The sequence below is a fragment of the Protopterus annectens genome, chromosome 1.part0, assembly GCF_019279795.1.
Source record: "Protopterus annectens isolate FY-2018-M chromosome 1.part0, PAN1.0, whole genome shotgun sequence".
NCBI lineage: Eukaryota > Metazoa > Chordata > Ceratodontiformes > Protopteridae > Protopterus > Protopterus annectens.
The window spans coordinates 952,388,371-952,415,411 of record NC_056725.1 but is presented as its reverse complement, the minus strand read 5'-3'; the positions used below and the strand labels follow the sequence as shown (position 1 = coordinate 952,415,411).

At 38.7% G+C, this 27,041-nt stretch overlaps 1 protein-coding gene across 1 annotated transcript in view; it reads left to right on the top strand.

Moving 5' to 3' along the window:
- Positions 1–1,411: 1,411 nt before the first annotated feature.
- Positions 1,412–27,041, top strand: part of ARHGAP18 (Rho GTPase activating protein 18) — a 965,702-nt gene continuing 940,072 nt past the window's right edge. The window contains exon 1 of the mRNA XM_044064446.1: positions 1,412–1,616. Coding sequence (XP_043920381.1) covers positions 1,501–1,616 — 116 coding nt within the window. The 5' untranslated portion in view covers positions 1,412–1,500. The remainder of the gene's footprint in view (positions 1,617–27,041) is intronic.

Below are 27,041 nucleotides of genomic sequence, written 5' to 3'. Positions count from 1 at the left end.
GCCAGTTTTTACATTAACTTCTTTATTAAAAGCAATGCTGTCTTACACATGTGAATTCACATACAATCACTCAGAGACTTGAGTAATGGACGTATCTTGTACAAACATATGATAAGGGTCACAAGAAAATTTTGACAAACAAAACTGCACTTTATATCACTTCAGAGTTCAATACTATTAAACTCTGAAAATGAGAGAAACATTACTTGTTGACTGTGTCCAGAATTCCGAGACTATAGTAATCATTCATAAGTAGAGCTGTCCTGCATTTCACATTTAGTGGAAAGTCAGCCTAACTCTCAACCTCTATATCACAAGAAATCTGGACAAAGCCAGAAATCTTGGGGAACAAAGGCCCAAAATTATGGACAGATTTTAAATATTGCTGTCATCAACTTAGAAAGTTACTAGAATAACAGGTTTTGCATTAGTATGCATTTTTCTGAAGGATATGAAGTTTGAAACTGAAATGTGTGTCATTATTTAGTGACTTCAGTTTTCAGTGACTTGCCAGCAAACGACAAATTTTTTGAGGAACATACCAAACATATAAGGCAAAAATCTGGACATTCTGTGAAAATCTGGATAGGTGAGAGATGTGAATGCAAGTCTTCTTGGGGTCCTTATTCAGCTTAAACAGCATTCCTGTGTTTCAGATTTTCTCTAAGCGGTCATTTAACTCAAATGTCTGTTTCTTTAGCCTTTAGGTTTTGTAAGCACTGGCTGAATTTATAGAAAAAAAATTAAGTTTAGCTGCTTGTTTTGTGAGTATCTACTCTATAAGCTTAACTCACTTTCACCACGTACAAACATCAGGTGCGCAAAAAGCTGGCTATCAAGCACAATCCGGGTGCTAATATATAGACTTGAGTATACATTACTGTGGCTGATGTATTTAACTATAAACAAATCACATCCTAAAGCCAGCAGCTTGACTGTCAAAACCACCAGTTTCCTGTTACATACTGTGTGAGAGACTGAGTAATTTGCTTCTGAAAATAAGGAATTGTGTTTAGCTGAACTTACTTATTTTACAAAATGAAATAAAATGAAAATACTGTGCATTATATTCAAGCATTGACACAAAGAAAAGAACATTAACTACTACCTGCTTATTTGAAGAGCATTTTATTTCTTGCTGCAGCTGAAGAGTCTTAAATATATAAGGTATATTACAAAATAAGCTTCTTAATACATTTTTGTGCTTATGTCATAAGTACCCCTTTAAGTTCTACGATAAAAGTCTTGTTTTACAGACCATTCATTAATGCCTTCACATACTATGCTGACATCTGGTAGGAGAACTACAACAATACAGAATGAGTCATGTTTCTAACTCTGAGCAGCTGAGTTTGACAAACCTTAACCCCGCCTCTTGCAACTTTGAACACTGCCTCAGAGAGGAGGGGCCTTTGTGCCAACTGCCTGTGTTGCTAAGTGAGTAAAGAACTTTATTACAGTCTTTGCTTTGGTAACTTGGGAAATAATGCATTTCACACCATGAATCGGTGGAATGCCTCAGATTCAAAGGGGGTTGTTTTAACTGCTTACAGCTCCAAGACAGCTGAAGAGAAGAGCTCGAAAGAGGTGGAAGAAAGTCCACCTGCCTTAGCAAGGTAAGGAACATTACTTTCATGTTAAAGAGATTAATAAAGGCCACCTGAGTGATATATAAAACTAAAGGTGCTATGTCTTGCTGAGTTGTATTCAGGGGAGGGGGAAGGCCGGTAGGGTTACCACCTGTCCCACTTTGCGAGGGACAGTCCCTCTTTGGGCAGTTGTGTCCTGCAAAAAAATTGGAAAAATGGCAAATGTCCTGAGATTTTAGGGCAAAATTATTTCCTATAGTTTATGTAATAGTTGCATAAAACAGTTATTCTGTATCTGAAGCACCTAAATGTTATACGAAATAGAATAAGCAACTAAAATGCTACAAGAGTAAGCTTTTATTTAGGCAAAAAAGTGAAGCTCTGTCCTTTGTACTGGCCGTGGGTATGTTTTGGCCTGCAAAATCTGATGTTTGTGCCACAGTTGTCCCACTTTGGGCATTTGAAAAGGTGGCAACCCTAAAGGCCGGGATGGAGCAAAGGTTTTACTGGTTTCTGCAGATACTGTATCATGTGATGAAACCTGGCATGCTTTCCTTGTGAGCTGCAGATAAAAGAAGAGTCTTGCATACCGTAAACAATATGATCGGCTTTCCCAAGCTGTAGCAATTCTACTACACTGAGTGCAGGGTTATAAGGCAGTGGAGCCTGACTTAGTTTCAAATGTCATTTCCTGAAAGTGTGCTGCAGGGCAGTTTATATATATATATAAAATGACATACTGCATTGTGGGTTTGTTCTTTAAAAAAAAATAAAAGCTGAAGCATTGTGGAAATTGTGAATATAAATAAAGTGGTATCTATAATCACAAAACTGATGCATCCGATTCATTGCAGCCTCATGCTGAATGTTTTGATATTTATTCTCATTTTGCTCAACAGTTTTTGAGTAGGGAAGCTCAGCCTGAGATAACATGTTTTTCAAAGTGTGTGTGTGTGTGTGTGTGTGTGTGTGTGTGTGTGTGTGTGTGTGTGTGTGTGTGTGTGTGTGTGTGTGTGTGGGCCCCATCAAACTGCAATGTGCATAGAAGACACAAACTATTACAAGTCAGTCTGTATTCAACAGATGCAGGTTACATCCTCGCAGACAGCGGAAGGAAACCACAGTGAAACATAAACAGAATCAGTACATAGGCAAAATGAAGTTAAATCATACTTATACTCAACAAAAAAGAATTAAACATTTGAAAGTAACTGCTTAATGAAGACGTATTCAAGCATGATGACTACTACGAACGATGTACTGAAAGGGAGAAATGCATAGTACCAGAATTATCATAACTACAGAATAACAGGTTACGGTACAGTATCAGAAAGAATTCGTCAGGGCATAGAGCTGCTCGACAGATTGCTAAGGCACCTGAGTGGAAGAAATGTCAACTCAGCTACCAGAGTAAAATATAAGCTAAAGGAAGTTGTTAATTGCAGTGTCAGAATTCAAGTCATGTCAGGTTTTAGCAGAACACAGTTTATTACTTTATGTTATGTTTTTATAACATTTAAGTTGAAATGGTTATTTTAATGCATTCCCATACATGTCAGAAGGATAATAAAGCATAAAACAAAAATTATTATAATGAGCATTTGGTGCGAACATTTTTATATGAAGCTAGCAAAATGCTGTAGGAGATTGCAGCACTATGCGTGCATTATCTTGTCATGTCATGACAGGATTTAGTGATGAAAAGAAGATTTAAAAAGAAATTAAGTCTTTCAGTTAGGTGAGAGAGTAAGCAGGATAAAGTAGAGGTAGATGAGGGGCATTGATAACATATTTCACTGCAGTTAATGGCTGCGTAGTCTGGCGTATCTGCCCATTTTCCTTAGCTACTAAAGATATCCCCCATAAAATTGTTGTATGTCTCTCCTGTGCAGTCTTGCACTGCTTTGAACATGCTATAAATGTTGCAACCGTCATTTAGCACCACATGTATGAAAACCACTTAATTACATCTCCCTTGAAAGAAAGGTGTGAGGGAAGACTGGTAGAATGAAAGAAGCAGAGTGGCAAACACTTTCAAGACTTGAATATATTGAAAGAAAATTGTTTAGAAGACAGAATAAGGTTAAAGAACCACTAGGTTGGACTATGAATCCAGTCAGACTTTCCTGTTTAACAAACGTAAATAAATGTTTATGACAAAAAATAGCAGTGGAATGAGTGAGGGTATATATGAATGGAGGCTAGAAAATACCATAGGAAGAGCTAGATAAGGTATAAAATGAAAGGTCCCTTGGGTACTTACCTAGATTGAACTACAATGTGATGTGGAACTGGAGCTTAAGAAGGAAACAGAGATAAGATCATTAAAAGTGCTCATTTGGTATAAGCACGTCTAACAGTAGGTGTACAAATTTAGCATACAAACTTACTTTGACTTTCGGCTTTTCCTGGTTAGGGGTCACCACAGTGGAACTCCGGTCCGCTCATGATTGGCAGTGGATTTTTACGGTGCCAAGTTACCAGCCCAACCTTCACAGATGTGCAAATTTAGCATACAAACTTACTTTGACTTTCATTTTTTCCCGGTTAGGGGTCGCCAGAGTAGAACTCTGGTCCGCTCATGATTAGCAGTGGATGATTTTTATGGTGCCGAGTTGCCAGCCCGACGCCCAACCTTCAACCAAGGCACGCCCATTCACGCTTGCACCTACCTGCATGTCTTTAACATCACTTGACCGCGGGGAGGACATGCAGACTCCACACACAGGGCGCTACAGCCGAGAATCAAACGGGAGAACCTCTTGCTGTGAGGTGACAGGACCTGCATGTCATTAACATCACTCGACCGCGGGGAGGACATGCAGACTCCACACAGAAGGCGCTCCAGACGAGAATCGAATGGGAGAGCCTCTTGCTGTGAGGCAACAACGCTAACCACTGCACCACCGCAGCTTAGCATACAAAGAAACGTGTATATCGGTGACATGGTGAATTAACTTTGGTATACTAGAGCATAACAGTAAACTTTGAAAAATATGGGAGCTATGTTGTATATTTGGGAGTTAGTCTGTTGCCATATCAAACTTGTTCCCTGATATTAATTAGATAAAGTACTTAGCTAAAGCACTAGAAATACAGACACAGACAGTTATAGCCAATAAGGAAGGAAATGCTAGCAATTACAATTGCATTTTGTATGATTTTTTGTAGCAAATGTCTTTTTTTATCCTTGCTAGATCCCATGAAATGGCTACTGTACCTATACTCAGTCAGCCCATTTGTTCTAGGGAAATGTGAGCCAGACAGTCCCCGACTAATCAAAAACCCTGCAACCAATTTGTTCCAGCCCCGGTATCCCAATCAGCCATCTGCTCCCTGTCAAGACTCAAGTGGTACGGAGCAGGTCATCTTTGTTGTCCTGCAAAGTGGCCTATTCTATTTCCCTGGGAGTACCCCTTCCTCATTTAGCAGCTCTTCTGAGCTCTATTGTTGGTGTCTTCAAAGAGGAAGCATGACTCCTCATACTGAGCTCCCCTCGGATGTTCTTGTACAGCACAGGCTCAGTAGGCCCAGACTCCCCTTGGTGTAACATCTAGTACTCCCACTAGGTGAACCTGTGGCAGAACTACCTCCTGTGCCACAGGAAGGGTGAGCTGGCAGCAGCCGTTGAGTAATATCCACCCCACTCAAGCTGTTAATCAAACTTGGGTCAGCTGCACTGTAGTCATTTTATTCCTCTGCTCCAGGGAGCTGTCAGTAGCTGAATAAATGTCTTAGTTGAAAAGCCACATAAATGTAAACACACAGACCATCCTAGCAAAATTATATAAGGTAGTTTCAGCATGTTTTACTGATAAATGACTGCTTAGAAAGTCCTTATGTCTTCCAAGCAAACACAATTCAGTTGCAAGAATTCAGAAGTCCATACATTTATACACAAAATCCCACATCACAGTTCTCAGATTAATTCTAATAAAAGCAGTCCATGTTCTGGGTAGATGTTTTGACTTGTAAGTAATCATATTTTTTTTTTTAATTACAGCATTGGTTGCAACACAGGAAGTTGTTTTTGTGTGCTTGAGTTTCTCAAGTTCCAGATGATTTAGAAACCTGCATAACCTCCTGTTACAGCAGAAAAGAGGCTAGTTTTCAAAGATTCTAAATATTTCTGATGCATTTTAAAACTGGTAACATTTAAAGTGAAATGTAACAAATAATACATTGCAAGTACATAAAGAAATGGTTCATTTCTTTTTATCTCTTGCTACAGCTGTCAGACAGCCATCCTTACCTGTAATCCCCTCTGCATTTATAATCACACTTAACCTCCATGTAGGAGGTTAAGAGTGGTGATTGTAATGAACTTTGTCTTTAAGATAGTTATAATTTCTTCCAGGCATCTTTATAGAAGGTCTAAAATTTCAAAGGTGTACTAAGGATATGAAAAGATGGGTTAACTTTACAGAGGCAGTTTCCACCGTGCATCTTTTTTTAGCCGTCCTCAAAAGCAATGGCAATGGGGTTCCTTTCCAGAATCATAAAAAATACCACACAAATTCCACTGAAAAAATATGAGACAAGAGTGTTGACACTGATGTTTGGATTCAGGTAGAAAAATAGATAGAACAATAATTATCATTGTGCAAGGAAGTCTGTGTCACACTGGTGAACTTTGATTTGCTTGTATCAGTGGGCCTCATCTTACTCAGTGTTATCTTCTCCAAAGTGTCTCCCAGTCACAACCCTCCTACCCCCAAACAGCACTGACCCCCCTGACCCCCTTCCTTGCAGACTTAACAGATTATTCATTCACAGTATCACAGATTTAGCATTTTCCCTCTGTCGCATACGACAAGTAAAATGTACTAATTTACAGATGCTGTTTGCAGGGTTTTCTTACGTTTGGTTTAGCCACATTCAGAGACAATTTCAATGTCCCGGGGACAATGATGTTTGTGTATGTCTTGGTAGTGGAGGTAATCAGCAGTAGCTTGCTACACGTGTAGATCATTAACAGGTGATTTTAAAGAATATTCAAAAGGTGTGCACTGTTTCTCTCTGCTAACTGAAACATATGCAAGCAGAATTTTATAAGTTCCAACAATTTAACACATACATTTCAAATGTGTGTTTGTCATTCTTAATTCGTACAATAATTAAAGCAAAATGTTAGGGATGAACTGACTTTCTTTTTACATCTGAGGGCTGCAGCAAGACAAAAAAAAAAAGAAATAAACCATTTATTCATGTACTTTTCGTTGTTGCACTCATCTAGTGATATACACAGTTTATGTGCTATGAAGGACCTTTTTATTGTTTGGTATGTGAAGTATAATGTTTATGTTAATATAGTTTGATTACTTGCCTATGTCACAAGTGAAAATTCAACAGAAAGGTGTTTGAAAGAAAAAACCTGTTCTATTGCGTCTATACTGTCTTCTGGTGGTTACTCTTTTTTTGTATCTGCTTTAGTGTTTTTCTCTGCTTTTCATTAATTTTACTGCTGTTGTATACGTTTTCTTACTAGTGTTTAGTCAAGTATTATAGCAATAACCCACGCCTGGGTGTGGGTAATGCTAAATTTACCCACGGTTGGCGTGGTTTGGTCCCGAGGGTGAAGCCCGAGGGACCAAACAAAGCCAACCGTGGGTAAATTTAGCATTACCCACACCCAGAAGTGGTTATTGCTATTATATATGACATTATTTAAGAAAAGAAACTATTACTTTTCTTAAATAATGGCATAGTATAATGCCTGTTTAATGCCCTTCCGCAGATGTCTGGCATCCGCGGCAGTTCTGATGTACTGCGCGCCTGTGCAGTACATCAGAGCTGTGGGCAAAAGCAACGGAGAAAGCAAGATCTCCGTTGCTTTTTTTTTTAGTGTTTCGCTATGTTAAATGAGTTTAACATAGCGAGACAGTTTTAAAATAAGCAACGGACATCTCCGTTGCTTATTTTAAAACTGTCTCGCTATGTTAATCTCATTAAACATAGAACACTAAAAAAGCAACGGAGATCTTGCTTTCTCCGTTTTAAAACACTGTCTGCTATGTTAAATGGGTTTAACATAGCAAGACAGCTTTAAAATAAGCAACGGAGATCTCCGTTGCTTATTTTAAAGCTGTCTCGCTATGTTAAACCCATTTAACATAGCGAAACAGTGTTTTAAAGCAGTTATACTAATGGAAAAAAGTCCGGGCGACCGGACCTTTTTCCATTAGTATAACTCGATTTACAACGGGCACGCTAGCCAATCAGCGTGCACGTTTTGGGGGGCTCATGGTATAATAGCCTTTAATTACCACCGGTAGTAGTTCTTTGGCAGGGAGTTAAATTTCTACTGTATTCTGGGAAGTAAAAATTTTAGCTGAATTCCTAATTTAATTTCTATTGATTGTTTCATTTTCTCTGGTGGGATAAATAAGCTTAAGGGAAACATGCTTATTTTAATTTTGAAACTCCGGAAGGCTGCACTTGAAGCACATATTCTGGAATGAGTACAGTGAATGTTTTGAGATAATTCATTATTTAAAGAGCAGAAGAGTACTTGATTTTTGCTGCATTTATTGCTTGGTGATTTGTGCAATATTTAACTGCTATTTTATTCTATTTTACTTTATTTTTATACTCTTAAAACAACTAAAAAGGTAAAAAAAAAACTGTTCTGCTGTATGGCCTGAATATTACTGGATTGCTGAAGTGTTTTCTGCTTTAACTTCAGGGTCAATATGTGAGATTGGCCAGAATGATGTCTGACCAGGATGATTTTATTAAAGAATTTGATGTCCTAATGGGTATGTTGCAGAAAAGAGGTTACCCCTTTAACTTTGTCAATGACATAGCTAAAGAAATCAAATCAAAAAGAGCTGAGAGTATTTATTCTACACTCTTGGAGAAGCCTGAAGGTTTGAATAGAACCTCTGGTTAGGTAAAACTGACAGTTTTACTAGGGCATGTGTCCTGCCCTTCACCAGGGATTTTTTTTAACATTAGAAGCATTATTTATGATTTTTGGACCATTTTTTGTTTGGATGAGAAGATCAGCAAAAGGTTGGGGAAAAAACTTTTATTGTGGTTTACAAAAAGGGCACCTCCTTGAAAGGCCTGGTGGAGAGGAAAAAGTTAAAGGCAGGCCTTGGTGGAACTTTTAAATGTGGGAGGTGTAGACAATGCCCTTATATTTTGGACACTGATTCCATTAGAGTCAGGAACTATGGTAAAATTACTACTATTAAGAAGTGTTACTGTTACATCATGGGAGTGGTATATATTGCAACCTGTATGGTATGTGAGTGGTACTATGTGGGGAAGACAATCAGAGCACTCAGACAAAGAATATATCAACACAACTATGATATACTAAAAAACAAAGAAACCAATGCTTTATTTAAGCATATAAATGTACACCCGACACATTATTTTAAATTTTTTGTACTTGAACAAGTAGCCCTGGGTCCACGAGGGGGGCCCGATGATGACTTCCTTGAATATTTAGAGCTCAAGTGGCAGATTAAATTAAATGTATGTCAACCACCCGGGCTCAATGACAAGTTATCCATTAGTTCTGTATTAAAACTAAAATCAGTTTTTTATGTGATTTTATTAAAGATCTGTGTTTTAAATCATACTTCAATACACAATACATTAATGTCTATGTGGTTGGTAGGTGGAAATTGGTGTGTTGTAGTGGGCAGTTACTGTGATTATGTGTTACTGTCTTTTTAAACTGCTTAATTATTTTACAGGAAATGATGTTTGCTTTGTCAACCAACGGCTGTAAAGGTTAGGGTATTTAAATATGTCATTTTCTGTTTGTTCTTGTTCTGATAAAGTTATTTTGATGAAAGCGCTTAACTTTTTTCAATAAATTTTCTGGATTTAGTGTTGCAGTGTTCCTTTGGTGATCCTCTTCATATATTTTTACTGTATTCTGGGAAGTAAAAATTTTAGCTGAATTCCTAATTTAATTTCTATTGATTGTTTCATTTTCTCTGGTGGGATAAATAAGCTTAAGGGCAACATGCTTATTTTAATTTTGAAACTTCGGAAGGCTGCACATGAAGCACATATTCTAGAATGAGTACAGTGAATGTTTCGAGATAATTCATTATTTAAAGAGCAGAAGAGTGCTTGATTTTTGCTGCATTTATTGCTTGGTGATTTGTGCAATATTTAACTGCTATTTTATTCAGTTTTACTGTATTTTTATACTCTTAAAAACAACTAAAAAGGTAAAAAAAACTGTTCTGCTGTATGGCCTGAATGTTACTGGATTGCTGAAGTGTTTTCTGCTTTAACTTAATTTTGCTGCTGGTTTATGTTTTCCAGCTAGTTTCAATGGTTAGCTTCTAAAAAACATTGTAGTGTGGCAGGGAATTTAATTTCTGCTGTATTTTAGAACCAGTTAGTTTTTTGGATGAATCCCAAGCTAATTTTCTGTGTTTTGTTTTCTCTGCTGAGATAAGCAGCCATGAACACCACTAAACCCATTGCTACTCAGTGCTGTACTATGTAGATGCAAGATCTTCCAGTGTGAAATTCTTTAAAAATGACTCTAATCATTTCCATACCCATTAAGTGAGACTGCAAGAATACAGCAATAGTCTACAGATTAGATTCACACTCAGTATTATCTTAGATAACTGAAAACTATTCTTATTCATCTTATCTTAATTAATTGTATTCATTTCCTTCCTATTATACTGAAAATATAAGGCATTTTTAAATAAATTCTTAAGCCACACTCCCATAATATTACTTACCTATTTTACGCAACAAAAATAAAACGCATATTCATAAATCCTAAAGCCACCTTCCTGAAAAATCAGAAATGTATTGTTTGCATTGAATTACTAACCACTTTTTCTTAAAAGTCATACAAACAAACCACTGGTAACAAGCGCTCAAGAAAACCAGGTTTTCTTAAGCGCTTGTTACCAGTGGTTTGTTTGTATTGTTCATTTGCTGGTTCCCGGTTGTCTTGGTTTGGTGATTGGATTTTTCTTAAAATGGGATATTTTTACATCCCTTTAGTATAATCTTGGACTAAAATGGAAAGTCAGCCAACTTGTTCACCCTCAGTTACCAGCCTTATAACAATTATTGTACTCAGGCAGTGTAACAGTTGCTTTATGTTCACAGACAATTAATTGTTGCTTAGATTGTCTCTATCTCGGTATGAGTACTTCCCACAACTGACGGTCTCCCTTTCACAAACAAAACCCCACCTGTGAGAACTCACATCATCACTACATTCCACACAATAGCCAGTAATTGTGATTAATGACTCCATTGTCAGATGTAATAACAGAACTCTCATGAGGCTTGACAAAGAGAGGATGTAAGTGAGTTGACTTTGAGAAACCAAGATCTCTGACATATTAGGAGTATTAAAAGACTCTTAAGATAAATAAAAAAAAATATGAATATGATATAATATGGTAGTGGTCCATGTGAGGAATATGCAGAGAGACATGACAAAGCTCTCTGTGAATATCACAAATGCAGGCAAATCCTTAGATTTGGACAGAATCCTTCCTTCTTTCTTTCTCTGATGATAGTACAGGAAAGGATGGTTGGCTTCAACAACTGGCTGAATAATGGGTGTCATTCTAAGGGGGTCCAGTAGGTGTCAGCACAGGAGGGGGATGATAGACAGTCACTCTTGCTTTTGCAAGTGGTGGCCTGTACCTCTCATTCTAGGACTTCTGCATACTGGGTAAAATCTTTGCTGCCCCCATAGTGCCTGCCCCCATAGTGCCTGATGTAGGCAGAGTCCAGCTAACTGATACATAACAAAAGAAACATACCAGGCACCAAACCACAAACCACATAGAGAAGACTCTGACCATTGCTAGGATTCTAAATGACAAATTTAACTGATTTTGAGGCCCTGTTGTATTTGGAGAATATACATGTATATGTTATTACAGAAACTTGGTTTAAAAATACAGCGAGCACTCCTTCCATACCAGGGTTTTGCATGTACCATGTGTTTTGCTCTGATAGTAATGGTGGTGGAGTATCTATATTTGTTAGAGACCAAATAACTTCTAGGCAAATCTCTATAGACCACAAAACTGAACTGATTGAGATCCCAACCACACTAAATAGGATGAACTGTAAGGTAATTCCATGTTACAGGACTCCACCTGTATGCTCCCAGAAAATCATGTTAGATTCCTAAATACACTAAACTTGAAATTAACAGGAATGTCATTATCCTAGGATGATAAACTGGGATACCTATAACTCAACTGTAAGTTACACACCAAAATTCTTTGATTTCATAAATAAAAACTCCCTAGTCCAAATTTTCAGGAAACCCACTAGAGGTCAAGATATTCTTGATCTGGTCCTTACCAGCATGGCATTGATATCAGCTATTCACCTTGTACTATCTTCTCCAGTTAAATCCAATCACAGACTTTTTCAAATGTGCAAAACGTCTACAATTCTCTGAATTGAAGTTTAACTGTATTACCTAAGACACTGACACAATGAGTAGGTACGCAAACAAACTCTATGTGCACCTTGATAAATGCATAACCAAGCAGTCATTACAAGATCCAAACAGAATGGGAAGTATAAAAGTTAACCACCCTGATGGGCCACATTTATTGCTAATAAATACAATATAAGAAAAAAAAAACTTGCTAAAAAATCTAGAAAAATAAAAAAGATGCTAAAAAATCTAGAAAAATAAAAAAAATGCTCAGATCAAGGTTAACTTTAAAAAGCTGTTGAAAGAACTAAAAAAACACCATCAGAAAAACAAAGGCATTCCATGAACTTAGACTAGCATCAGAAACTAAAGATGATTACAAATCCTTTTTTAGCTATGTTAGGAAACTAAGAAATAACATCCAACATTGCTCAGAACTTATCCAGAATGGTGCTACCTGCTCAGGTCAAGTAGATATAGACAACATACTACCAAACAAATGCATTGCAGATTTCAGCCCAAAACAAGCATTTAAAGCCCAAAGATCACATAGAGTCTCAGCCCACCGAATCATAACCAAAGAACGCTTGCTGAAGGTTCTCTCCAAAATGAAAAAAAACATGGAGTCTGATATAATATTAGGTTTCTAATAAACTGCACAAAATATATATTATTGGATCCACTTCTACAGCTCTTCAAGCTGAGCCCATCCACTGATTTTATTCCAGGAATGTAGTCACAACTGTTCTGAAGCCACTTCACAAAGGTGGACCTACTGCTGACCCAAGAAATGACAGACCCACAAACCTGATTAGTGTAATCTGCAAAGCCATGTAATCTATCACAAACTAACTATGATATCAAAAATCTTATAAGGCTTGACCCCCCCCCCCTCCCCAAAAGTATAGCTTTTAATAAATCTGGTCAAGTTCCTTAAGAGGGAGAACTACAAGCCGTAAAGTATGGACATGCTGGCACACAGCATACCTCCACCTGGATAAGGCCTTTGACAACATACCACATCATAACATAATAAACAAGCTGATTGAACTCCAAACTGACACCAAAATAGTTAGGGGTGTAGTAAATTGGATGAGAGATAGAACCCACATAATGACTGTGGAAGACGCATCCTCAGTAAACATGAATGTGACTGGTAGTGTTCCTCAAAGCTGTGTGCTGGGAAATCTGCTATTTGGCCTACTTCACTAATCTCTAACTCTCTAAATCACAAAAGGGGATCTCTGGCTAACCACTGACTATTGTCCTCAAGTTCCTCTCTGATATGCAGAAGTTCCAACTGTAAATCACACATGTCAGCAACTGATGCTCAAAAACAGGTTAAAACTAAATACACAGACATGCAATATGGTCAGATTTGGTAAGCAAACACTTCATTCATCTTATAATATAGAAAACTCCCCACATCAAAATGAAAGCATGGTGAGATTCTTTGGAACATGGGTAGATAATTCCCTTCCCTTTAGCCATTGCATTGCAGAAGTGGTAAGGAAATCTTTTTACTGGCCACAGCTGATTGCAAAATGTATTTCATCTTGATTCAGGGAAGTTCCTATTCTCTCCATATTCTACATTGATCATACTTATTATCAAATACAATGCCTGTTTTGGGATGTATCTTACTAGGCATATCAAGCAACTGGAAAGACACCAGAAGTTCCAAACTAGAAAAAAAATCACAGGCTCAGTTGAGCTAGCAGGATATTTTGGAAGCACTGTCGCTTTTTTATTTAGTGTCCTTTAGATTCCTTAGGGGTGATAGGTGCCCTACCTTTTGGGCCATTAGGAATCCAGTAGTCCAACACCTACACAAATCATACTGTCCCATCAACACTAAATCTAGGGATCTAAACTTGTTTCAGGAAATAAATATAACATGAGGGAGAGACCAATTTGTCACACAGTGCTCATCACTTCTCTGTAAGAAACTTTTACTTCAAATTTAACAATTTGAGACATGTTCTTCCTTAAAAAAGGGAGTTAAACAACTGAATGGGGATCCACAAATACACCCCTAGTATGACTGGCCAGCTGCCCCTTGATGTAAGGTTTAAAGAGTGGGTAAGGAAAACAGAAAATGGGCATCTGGCCCTGTTGCTTTGTATTTTCTATTATTTTGTAATACACTGCATAAGGGCTACCAGAATGCTTTTGACCATTTATTAATTTATTTTTTGGTGATCAATTTCATTTTTTTCCCTACTAAAATTTAGCCATATGTACAGTTTCTAGCATAGTGTTTGTAATATTCATTTATTTGTTTTGCAAGTGGATCCAATGTGGATCTTTTTTAGGGCAACAATGGATGATATGTACAGTAAATAAGAGAAATATGACACCAGACCTTAGACATCTGCATTTTGGTGAGAAGACCTCACTGGTATAATGTCAGAAAAAAATGAGGTAAGTATTTTGGCTGTGACTTTGATGAAATCCTCTGAAAACATGGTGATGGAAGGTTTCCAAGTGGAGCTAATGCTAGAAAGGAAAAAGAAGTGGAAGAAGTATTTATTGTTTATGTATTTATTTATTTATTTTTTTATTTATTTATTTTTTTAACATTTGTTTACTGGGAAAGTCCTACTTTGCCAAAAATGTCCCATTTTCAATGGAGGCCCGGGGAGAAAAGCTCAGTTAACAAAAATAAATATTATCAAGAGTAATACATTATATACACTTAGCAGCATAGTTGAGGTGAAATTAAGCAATATATGTTGTAAACAATTTTGGCTACAGTAGTACATAATATAAAGCATAGGTGAGGTGAAATTAAGCAATACATATTTTAAGCAAGAATGGTACAGATGAAAACTTAATAGCATGTAATAGTAAGTGACTGAGACTAGAGCAGACATGCATTGAAAAATTATGGGGGAGGAAACAAGTGGTGTGAGAGGAAGTAGAGGCATAAATGTGCTTTTGAGTAATACTATTGAAAAGTGTAGTAATAAACTGGATAAAAGGGGGGATTGCAAAGGGAGAGGGGATAATATGGAGGGTTGGATGGGCAAGATGGATAACTGAGTGGAACTACTGTACAGTCTAGTAACAGAATGGATTAAAAAAGGGAGTGATAAAAGAGGCAGGGAGATAAAAATGGGTGCGTGTGAAGAAGGCTAGATCATTCAGGATTAATACAGCAGCAGAGCCAGTTGTTGATGAGATATTAGTTTAGTAGTCATTTAAACTTGGAGGAGTTGGTGGTGTTAATTGTTTGGGGGCATGGAGTTCCAGATTTTAGATATTTTGTTTTATAACAAGGAGTCCCAATAGTTATTGTTGGATTTAGTTACATCTAGAAGAAATTTGTTGGTAGAGCTTAGGAATCTTCTGTTACAGTAGGGGTGAATTAGGTCCTTCAGAGCAGGGCAGTTGTTAGGATGGCGAACGACATTGTGTGTGAAGATTAATTGGTTAAAAGTTAGTAGATTAGGTAGTTCAAGCCATTTTAGTTGGTGAAGTGAAGTGCAGTGGTAAGATCTGTAAGAGAGGCCTCTGGCAAATCTTGCTATTTTGTTGTAACAGGATTCAGGTTTATTTGTCTGTTTTTCTAAGATTAGTGAATATTGGGGAAGCATATAGAAGGGAGGAAAGTAAATGAGTTTTGGCTATGGATTTTCTAGTGGCATTGTTAAGGAAAGGCTTGACCTTATAGAGTGAGCCTAGCTTGATGTGTACCTTTTTGATAGTTATAGCTAGGTGTTTATCAAATCTAAGATTGTTGTCGATTGCAACCCCACCCCTAAGAAGTTTGGTGTGTTTCACAGGTTCTATTGTAGTATTATTGGAGGAGCAGATGGCAAAGGTTAGATGAAATTTGTGTGTTTTGTTACCAGTGAAGAGCATGAGTTTAGTTTTTTTAGGGTTAAGGACAAGTTGGGAGTCAGAGAGGTTTTTTCAATGTCAAGGAAGGCTTTCTGGCTAGTTTGTAAGAATTCAGGAAAGGAGGGAGCTGAGCATATGAGGGAGGAGCCATCTGCATATTGGGCTATGGTTGCATGTTTGGTAGCTGAGTGGAGTTTGTTGGTGAAAATGGAGTAGTGACCCGAGTATTGACCCTTGAGGTACACCAACAGAGACAGGTAAAAGAGGATAAAGTTCATCTTGCCACTTTACTGCCTGTTGTTGGTCCGATAGATAGCTTTGAAACCAGTGGAGGGATGTTTGGGAAAGGTTTAAGGAAGCTAGCTTATTGAGCACTTTCTGATGTGAAACAGTGTCAAAGGCTTTTGACATGTCAAGAATGATGGTGGATACAAGGTGGCCATAATTTCTGATCTGGTTAATTGAGTTGGTAAAACTGGCAAGTGCAGTGGTGGTGCTATGCTTTGTCTAAAACCAGATAGGAAGTTATGTTTCATCATATAGTCAAGTAATTGACAATGGATGCGTTTTTCAAGGATTTTTAGAAATGGAGAGGAGAATAGCTATTGGACGGTAGTTTGTGAATTCTGTGGAGGTGCCACCCTTGTGCAAAGGGATGATGTAAGAGACTTTCCATTGCTTTGGGATATACCATTCTGTTATGGAAAGGTTAATTAAGACAGACATGGGGTAGGAGATGGCATCTGATGCTATTTTGAGAAATTCATTGGGGTGTTGATCAGCTGCAAGGGATGAGGGCTTTAGTTTGGACAGGAGTTTCTTTATGATGTTGGTTTGGAATGTTTTTTTTTAGAAGGATTTGAGTTCATTTGTTGTGTGTAGGTATGGATAGTGAGGTAGCAGTATTGTGTTTTACAAGGGACAGGATAGGATAGAACTGATAGAGTGAGAGTTGAATTGGGATGCAATACTAACAGTAGAGTCAGTTGTGGATGGAGCTGGGGTTGTGGTATGACCTGGTTTTAGCAAGTAGTTGATGACTGTCCAAAATTTCTGGGGGTTATTTTATTGTATTGATGTGTGGTAAGTTTTTTGTCCTGTCTAATTTTTTTTATTTTAGCAAAGTTGTGCATTTGGCTATATTTGAGAAGTGATTATTAATTTTTAGTCTTTTGGTGTTGAGACCAGGCCTTGTCTCTTAGTTTAAGAAGTGTCATGGTGTTATTGATCAGCCATGGTATATGATTAGATCTGGTGCAGATTTTTCTAAGGGGGGCTAGGCTATAGAGTATTGATGAATTTTTCATTGAAATGTTGTAAGAGTCCAGGTGGAGGTGTTTGGGGGGGGAGGCAGTCACAATTTTGCATGAGGATATTAAAGACTTCAGGTGAAAAAGCTGTTCTGCTATGAGTGTATTTATAGACAATATTTTTGGGAGAGCAAGTACGTTGCCTACATAAGTAAGTGGATAGGTGGTCGCTTAGGTTTCCATGGAGGCAGCCATATTGATGGCAGAGGGTGGGTTTGTTAGTGAGAATCTAGTCCATTATTGATTGTTTATTACTGTGTTTGTCCACCTTAGGCAGGGATTGGATCAGTTAACGGAAACCATATAGGTTTACAAAATTGGAGGGTTTGTTGGTGGTGCAGGTTGCCCAGTCGAGGTTAAAGTTCCTCATTATAATTGTTTCCTGATTGTATGTTGAGGCACACCAGTTAATGAGGTCTTCAGTGGTGGTTGAGTTGTTACTGAGGGTCTGTAAATGGCTAGAAGAATGCCATGCTTATTATGGTTTATTTGAAGACAGGAGATGAAAAATTTCTTGTGGGTCCTATCAAGCCTCAGAATGTTATACCCAGGAGTTAGGATGTCAGTGTCATTTATGTGTGATTTTAGCCAGGTTTCTGTTAGTATTGCTATATCTGAGGTGTATTGGTTGAGGGTTGCATGAAATTCTGGGATTTTGTTTAATAAGTTTATCATGTTCAGGTTTAAGATTAGGATATCCAAGTTCTTGTGAGGGTGGTGTGTGATGTTTGTAGTGACTGGGATGTGATAGGATTGGGGTAGTTGTTGTGGAAGTTGAGGGCCTGGATTTGGATGGATGTTTCCAACTTGTTTAATGTGGGCTGAGTTGATTAAAAATAGGTGGGTAAGTCTGATAAATAATCTAGTAGCTTTGTGTAATAGGCTTGGGATTTTATGTGAATGAACATATTTTTAAGGGAATAGTTCAATATTGGGGTTATTGAAAACGTAAGATGCAATAGTAAAGTTGGTTATAGGGAGAGGATATAGAGGCTATGAGTGGATAGGTAGGTGAGTGGATGATGGAGATAATTTTGTTTGTGATAGGTTATGTAGAGGTAGTGAGCAAGATACATAATGTTAGGTGTTGCAGTAACATTATGTGTATAGTTGTAGGTTTACTAGTTAACTAATTGAATTGAGGTGGTACTGAGCTGATGTGGTTGTGATTAGTAAGGGAGGGGTTTTAGTATTGAGTGTATTGCTAACTGGCAGTTAATTGTATGGCTGTAGTGACTGGAGAATTAGGGAGGTAGGCATGTTATGAAGTATAAATTTAGAGATAATGGGAGTGGGTGAGAATGGGGGTAGGGGAATGAAAAAATTGCCTTTAAGAGGAACAGAGGGCACTGAAGAGAAGAACAGCAATATTAGGCATGAACGTATGGGAAATCCCCCAAGTTCAAATATACAGGCAGAAATACAATTGTATAAAAATGCTGTCACAGGAGTGCTGATGAGTAAAGGACAGGTGCAATGAGGCAACATTTTGGTTAATGAGAGTAAGGTGGATAATTAACAGTTTTCAGACATTTGGGGAAGTATGGGACTTGCTGCAGGTCATTAAGTAAAACAGCTAGTGGCAAAAGAAAAGGGCAAATTGTGGAGGCAGTAGTTACAGTGGCAGGTGGAAGAAGAAAAAAAATGGTATGGGAACCTCAAGGAGCACTATTAGACAAGAAGAGTTTACACAAACATTCCAGAGCTTATATCCCAACAATCAGTGCATGCAAGTCAGTGAACCTATTCCTGAATGGAGCACCAGGTTATCATAGGACACACAACACACACCCATAACATGTATACCTATGGGCAGTTTTAGAATGTCACCTGTCCACCTATCTTTTGGATGTGGGAGGAAGTCATCACAACCGGGGAAACTTGCACATACCCAGGAAAGACGTGCACAGGCCACACAGAAGGCACTCCAGCCAAGAACTAAACTGGAGAGAATCAAAGGCTGTCAGGTAGTCATAGTAACGCATTGCACCACTGTAAGACCCCCATCCCTGGAGAAAGGCAAACCAGCTATTGATCGACTGTACTGCAGTGAAGGAATACATGGAAACACAAGTACTACTACTGTGTAACATTTCAAAAATGTGTTTAGGTCAGGAGTGAATAAAGGAATGCTGCTGAATGAGGGACAGCTAACTACTTGTTTTCTGTATGAGAAGCTTAGGCATTTAAGAATGCAACATGATAAAGTGAAATATTTTGTGTGTGACTGTCAGAATCTGCCTTCATACCTGCGGTGTATGTATTGGATAGGTAAGAGACAGAGTACAGTGAGGCAACATGAAACTGGATATGATGCAATGCTGTTGGAAGTTAGAGGACTTTAAAAACAGGCTATAGCTGCTATATTTCAGTGTATTTACAGGTGTGTCCTCTGCTACAAGCTAAAGCAACTGAATTACATTCAAAGTAACTTCTGCCTTACAATTTAACATTAAAATTTATATGGACTAGGGAGACAGTGCTCCCCAAAATCTTCAGCTACAGTCTGCACCAAACCTTATTCTCCAAGAGGTTTTCTAACTTTATATTATTCCCTATATCACAAGAACAAGTTATACCAGACATGAGTAGTACTGAGCTGGAGAAACCTGTAGAGGGACCAAAGAGAGGAAATTAACTGTAGCACTATGCTAGCTAGGAAAATTGCCATTTTGTCAGCAAAGTGCTACCTCTGGGGCTCTAACTGCAGACACGGCAGTCATATTAGGTGAGAGTAAGGATGAAGAAAACTTGGTGATAGGAAATGTTGAAATTAAGTTATCTGGGGAGGATGTGGCAAAAGATCAGAACAAGAAGAGATCTTGGAAAGTAGAATTAGAGAAAGTAAAGACATAATGGCCTGCTTAGATTTTGAGGAGATTGCAACACCAAAAGTAGTAGAACCAATGAGAGTAATTTTTTATGATGTAAAAAGGAGATGAGCAAAGACTTGAAAGATGATGACCTACAAGTGAGTTTATAACAAAAATATTCGTAAATGTTGAAATTTCTGTATTGAATTATATCTTTCATTTTTGTAACGAGCCAATTTGCAAATATCATGGAGCTTATCTGTAAATGTTTAAATAGCTGTATGAACTATGTCCTTTTGTAACATGTGAAATGTAACTTGCAATTATTGTGGAGCTTTTTTCCCCGAGCCTCCACTGAAAACAGGCTTTTCTTGGCCCAGTGGACTTCCCCGGTCATCAAACTTGAATAAATTAAATAAATAAATTATGAGAAAGAAATGCAGCTGGCAAGGAGGTGAATTAATGTATAAAGTGGAAAAATTAGATTTTTGAATTGTGTTTTTGATAAAGGGTAACATGCAAGTGTTGTTATATAAGACTAATTGCTTTAGAAATAATTTAGCAACTAAAGGCATTTTTATTTTACTGTATACGGTATGTGGTTATGTGCTATGAAAGTCAAACATTAGAAGAAGAAGTGGGTGGGGTAAGAGTGTGTATTCATGTGGGATAAATGTACCTAGAATATTGTATTGTGTTTTCAAGTAGGATAAAGGTGTAGAGAGGAGTTTTGAGCAAGTTGCAGTGAAGGTGAAGACAGCTGAGATATTGAGGAATAAAGAACTTAGCATTTAATTTGGATACTAGAAAAAATGAGAAGATATTAATATTTTTGTCTTTGTTTGTTAATCAGGTCTGGAGTATTTTTCAGTTATAACCCTGACCACTAGCATAATAAATTAAATTATGCTGTAAATATATTAATCTTAAGAATCAATAATGCAATATTGCAAATTCTTACATTGAGCATTTTCAGTAAAATGTCATATTATTACTGGGACAGCTAGCTTTATTTGAAAAAAAAATGCTAGCTTGCATAAGAAACATAACTTCAGGGTGAAATTATACAATAAACTGTGATATCTGCTTGCAAGAGTTGATTGCTTAGAGTTATGGTGAACATGTCACTTACTGAGAGCATACTGAGACTGTATGTCAATTGAATTGATATACCTAGTGTCATTTGCTAGGGATCAGTGCTATTAATAACACCCTGTGCAAGTATTTCATTCGTCAGTTCAGCCATGCCCATAGAGTAAGACAGACAGGAGGGAAAGGTGTGTAAGGCACCAAAGGAACAGAACAGAATGATAGGTGAGATACAAAGCAGCAGTCCCGAGGGACAGAAGGTGGAGAAAGGCAAGCAGAGAGAGTCAGCTATGTACAGATAATAGAGAGTAACGAAAACTGAATGAGGACTGTAGTAAAGGGGTAAGAACACAATAGTAGTGAATAAGGGGAAAGGAATGGCACAAAAGCAGATAAGGAATGGAGGCAAAGAAACATAATAAAGTGTACAGGAAAAAATAGTAGAAAGTATAGGAAAATGGACAAGCAGAGCAAAAAGCAAGAGGCAGAGAAAATAGGCAGTGACAGGAGGAATGTAAGTAAGAATAAATGGCAGAGGAAAACATTGACAAGGAAGAAATGGCAGAAAAGAATTAAAACTAGTAGGGCCAGGGTACCATTCATCTCTGCCAGAACCCAGTGAGACAAGTTAGCCAATCTGGAATAAGAGAAATCAGATAAAGTGGTAGGGTAACGAAGATCTAGCCTAGCCATAAGAGAGATTAGAACAGCATAGGAGCAGGTCACAAGACACTTAAGAACTGTGAAGGAGGTGTTTGTAGTACATTATTGTTTGTAGTACATTCTTAGGGAGGGATTAAAGAGGGACAGAAAAGACAAGATGAAAATTGGGAAAGGTTACCAAGTTTCCAAAGAAGGATGGAAGTCCAAAGCAGAGCCTATTATCAGCTTTTGAGAAGTAAAGTTCATAAAAATATTGTATTTATTTATATAACTTTGTTAACACCCATAGTGTCTTTTTGAATCGAAAAATAGAAATACTAGGACTTCCTCTGCTTATGATCTGAGACAGTGTGTGTTGTCTTTCAGTAATACTTAAGAGACTGGGAGAGGAAAATGCCTATTGTGGAATAATTTAAATGTAAGGGAATTGAGCTGAAAAAAATTCTTTAAATGTGACAGACAATGATTTAGCTTTCTGTCATATAAGGCAGGAGTGCTCATTATTGTCTGAGAGAATTATGAAATGGCACTGGCTGCTGTTAGTAGTTGGGAGAGTAGCTATGTTAGAGACCAGATATAGGGCTACAGATCAGAGTTACGTAATCGGTATATTGATGCCAAGTGCCTTCCTAGCATTAACATTTTAGGTTGGACAGTTTGTAAGCAAGGTTAACTGTTGAAGTATTTTGCTTATGTGATCAGTGTGTAAGATGTGAACTTGAGTTGCTGGTCTGGAGTGATGCCTGGGGATTTTTGTCAGGAGCTCATAGGCAATTATACCAGTTAGGTCAGATGTTTTGAGGTTCTGCATGTGTTCCAAATGACACTGCAGATGATGTGATGGAGTTTATAGTCAGTGGTCCGGAAGTCGGTTCCACAGTAGATTAGAATGGATTGCTGTTACACTTCTACACTGTACAGATACTCCCAGTGTGACTGCCAGGTATATTAAGTTGGATTAAGAAGTTATTAAGAACAGCAGTGAGAAATGGGCATGAAAGAAGTGAGTGGTTGTGATGGAGGCCTAATCAGAGTAGTGTTCCACACCAACCAGCACAGTAAGAAAAAGTAAATTTATCAGGATATTTGACCTAGAAATGTTAAAACAAAAAAATGGTTGGAAACAATGAAGGAGGTCTAGTAAGAACTAAGACAGGGCTGGAGTCCTAAAAGATAGAGCTAGTAGACCATGATCTTGGTATTGTATGGTACAGTTCATCTGGGCTAGAGAATAGGCAATTGAAGCTGTTCACAAAGACTAGTCTCTGTTCTTACAGCAGAATTTACTATAGAATGATGGAAAAGTTGATAAATTAAAAATAATGGTAAATGAGAAGAAAGGATAGTAGTTGAGTGGCCTTGGGCCTGGTTAGTATTAGACTAGGAGAGACCCAGGAAAGAAGTTGAAGATGTTCATAGGTTCATACTAGGCTATCTGCCCTAGGGCATTTATAAGCCTAGCCAGAGTGTGTTTGGCTTTGGCCACCCATTTTAAATAAATTTTGCTATGCCCTTTTTCGAGTTTAGTATACTGTGCCTCTGTCTAACAGTGACACAGAAGTGATACCCGGGGTAAACCTACGATCTCCCACCCACTCATAAAGATTCCTCTTGAAGAGAATCAATGAGGGACTCTGCCTAACCTGGACTGGGATTTTCTTCCAGAGTGAAGGGAGCCTCTGGGTTATGAATCTGTCCGTCCAGCATGTCCTATTTATTTCAGTGCTGAGGTTCAAGTCTCTCGAGCACGTAGCTCGATGGGATTTGAATTTTCTGAGGTGCAGCATGTCCATTAATTCCGGGTTGGACATGGCTTTATACGTCAGGCACAGATCGCCTCTGAGCAGGCGGTATACCACTGAGTAGAGCTGGAGTTTCTTTAACCGGGCAGCATATGGCATCTGTTTGAGCCCTTTGATCCTCTTGGTGAGGTACTTTTGGGGTCTTTCCAGTTGCTGCAGGTGTCTGGTAAGGTACATCCCAAAAGGGGCATTGTACTCAATTATGGGCCTGATGAGGGACGAGTAAAGAGGCACGATGACCTCCCCTGATCTACATGTGAATCCCTTCATGATTAGGTGGGCTATATAAAATGCTTTTCTAACCACTTTGGCCATGTGGTTGTCAAATGAGAGATTGCTATCAACTTGGGTCCCCAGGTCCTTAATTACTTCTTCTGTACTTAATGGATTACCACCTATGTGGTAATTTGTGGGCACTTTGTTTTTGCCAAAGGGGATGACTATACACTTTTTGGCGTTTAGCTTGAGGCCATGGCTCTGGCACCAGTTGTCCGTTTCTATGAGGCCCTTTTGGAGGATGCTTGTGTCAGCTGGAGAGTCGATTATGGCACCCAGTTTGCAGACATCTGCGAACTTGGTCAGCTACAGTCCTTCCGTGTTGGCCTGTGCCTCCGAGAAATATATACCGAACAAGAGAGGTCCCAGGACTGAGCCTTGTGGGATGCCAGTTGTAACTGGTTTGGAGTCTGACATGGCTCCAGCAATTCTAACCATGTGGGTTCTGTCCTTGAGCCAGTTTGCAACCCATCTAGTGACATAGGGGTTTATATTTAAGCTGGTGAGCTTATCTATAATGCCCGAGTGGGGTATTGTATCGAAGGCTTTTGCGAGGTCCAGGTAGGCTGTGTGGACCACCTTCCCCTCGTCAATGGCCTTGGTGACTGTTTCAAAGAAATCGACCAGGTTTAAGAGGCAGGATCTGCCCTTAACAAAGCCGAACTGGGTAGGATCCAGTGTCTGTAGGTCCCCAATATCTTTATTTATGAGGTCCATGATGATCCTTTCCATAGCTTTGCAGAACAAGCTAGTCAGGCTTATGGGGCTATGATCCGTTGAGGCACCACCTTTGTGGAGAGGGACCACTGTTGCTGTACGCCACTGTTTGGGTACATATCCTGTAGTAAGGCTGAGATTGAACAGTAGTTTTATGTTTGGGTTTAGCTCTTCTTGGAGTCCATGTAGGATGCAGCCCGGGACACCGTCTGGTCCCATTGATGCTGTGTTTTTTGCTTTGGAGAGGGCGGCTCTTACCTGAGCATCTGAGATGTCAGGGGGGCAGCACTCTGCTGGGATAGATATTTGCCCTTTTGGTGGGGAGGAGGGGGGAGAAGTTTGCGCTGAACCTGTCAGCTAGGATGTTGGCAATGTCTGTGGGTTCGGTGTATTTTTTGTCATTTTGGACTAATTCTGAGCATATCTGGGAATTCCCACTCAGGTTCCTAACATAACTAAAGAAAGCCTTGTGATTATCCTTAGTGTCCTGTGCAATTTTTCTCTCGAAGCCGGCCTTAGATGATTTTATGAGTGCCCGTAGTTTTTCGGTGATACTGATTAAGAGATGCCTTCCCTTTTTGGGATTTTGCTCTATCGTGCAGTAGCTTCCTCCTTCTATTGTATAGTTTGTTTATGGCTGGGGTCCACTAGACAGGACGTCTGCCTTTGGATGATTGGGTCTTGGTTTTATTTGGGATTGCATGATCCATGCATTCCTGAAGGTGTTCATAGAATGCATTTATAAAGGATTCTGCGGTCTGGGCCGTATTTTCCACAGGCCCGGGGGCTTTGAAGGATTCCACCTCGGTTTTGAGGAGTGTGAAATTTGCTTTAGACGTTTTTCACTGTAGTTTTCTGGACAGGGGGTGGGGTCGGGATGTGAATATCCAGTGAGATTAGTTTATGGTCTAATCTTACCAGTGAGGGATACACTTCTGGTTTGGAGCATAGAGTCCCCATGTTGTTGATGATCAGGTCCAGTATGTTTTCCCCTCTTGTGGGAGTGGTAACAAGTTGTTCCATAGCATTTGAGTTTATAAATTCTAGGAACCTTTGGGCTAGGGTGTTGGAGCTAGAGTAATGCTCCCAGTCTATGTTTGGGTAGTTGAAGTTGCCCAATATAATGGTGTTTTGGAGAGACCTTCATATTTTCCAGTGTTCTCAGGAAGGCCGAGTGGGGTTCCTGAGTTTGGGAGGGTGGTCTGTAGCAGGCTATAAACTGGAAGGCAGTTTTACCCACTGTTAGTTGCACATGGATAGTCTCTGATGCTTCGTGCTGTGCCACCAACATGGAGGTGTGGGTATCTTTGATGAATATTGATACTTCCCCTCCTTTTGTGGTTCGGTCCAAGTTTTGGGGCCAAAAAGCATGGTATGAGGTATAACCTGGTAGTGCTGGGGTGCTCTGAAAAGCCTTGAACCAGGTTTTTGTTACTGCACAGATATCGATGTTCTCCATGCTAAGGAGAGTTTCGAGTGCTTCTACTTAATGTGTTGCTTCTACTTAATTTTTTGTCAAAATACCCTTACACAGTGGTGGTCTGGGGGCTGCCAGACCTCCAGAAGCTCTGAAGATCTCGGTGTTCTGTGATTCATTTTGACCTTTATTTTTATTGATAATTACATGTTATCTGTTCTGTGATCTTTTTTTTTTGTTTGTACTTTAGTCAGAAGAATTCTGTATGTGCTGCCTGGTATTGTATTGGTGGTATTACTCGCTCTCTCTCATGCGCATGCACACACACACACACACACACACACACACACACACACACACACACTCTTCCCCTGACAAGCCACAGCCAAGAAACAACCAGAAAGCCAAGCACTGTGAGATGGCAATAATAGCCATTGCACCATTGTGCCAATGATCAGTTGTTTCCACACACATCCTGCCACTATCAATAGTAGCCGCTCATTGTATGCAGTGCTGATGTTTGACTGTGATGGAAAATGAAATAAATTTTGGTCATACTGTTGCTGTTAGATACACATACACACACCCCCCACACACAAATGCAATACATACCTAAGCTATAGCACTGATCATTTTACCTCAGTAATCAAATACAATGTAGTACAAATTGCTTCTGTTAAGTCATATCAGTGACTGCTTAACAGTAATTGAACAACAGTAAGGATGTCACTTTAATCCACTGATTCCATACCCATCACTGAAATTCACAACATTGACTGCATGCACAGCAGACGTCTGATTGTAATTGAAAAAATGCTGCAGTAACATGTATTGCTTCATGCAAATGTGCCCTTTTTTGCAAAGCAGATTAAATACTGCTTACCATGATAACAATGACATGCTGTCATTTTCATCCACAACAACCATGCACTCAGCAATTACAGCCATTTTGATTGTGTATGTGTATACCTTGAATATCTAATTGTGATAAAAATAAGGTAACAATTTCAACTTTGTTCAATGCAAACATATAGCATCCACAATAAATCATCTCATCTTGCTTCACATAAATAAGCACTAGTCCTAGAAAACCAAATTAATGACTGATCAA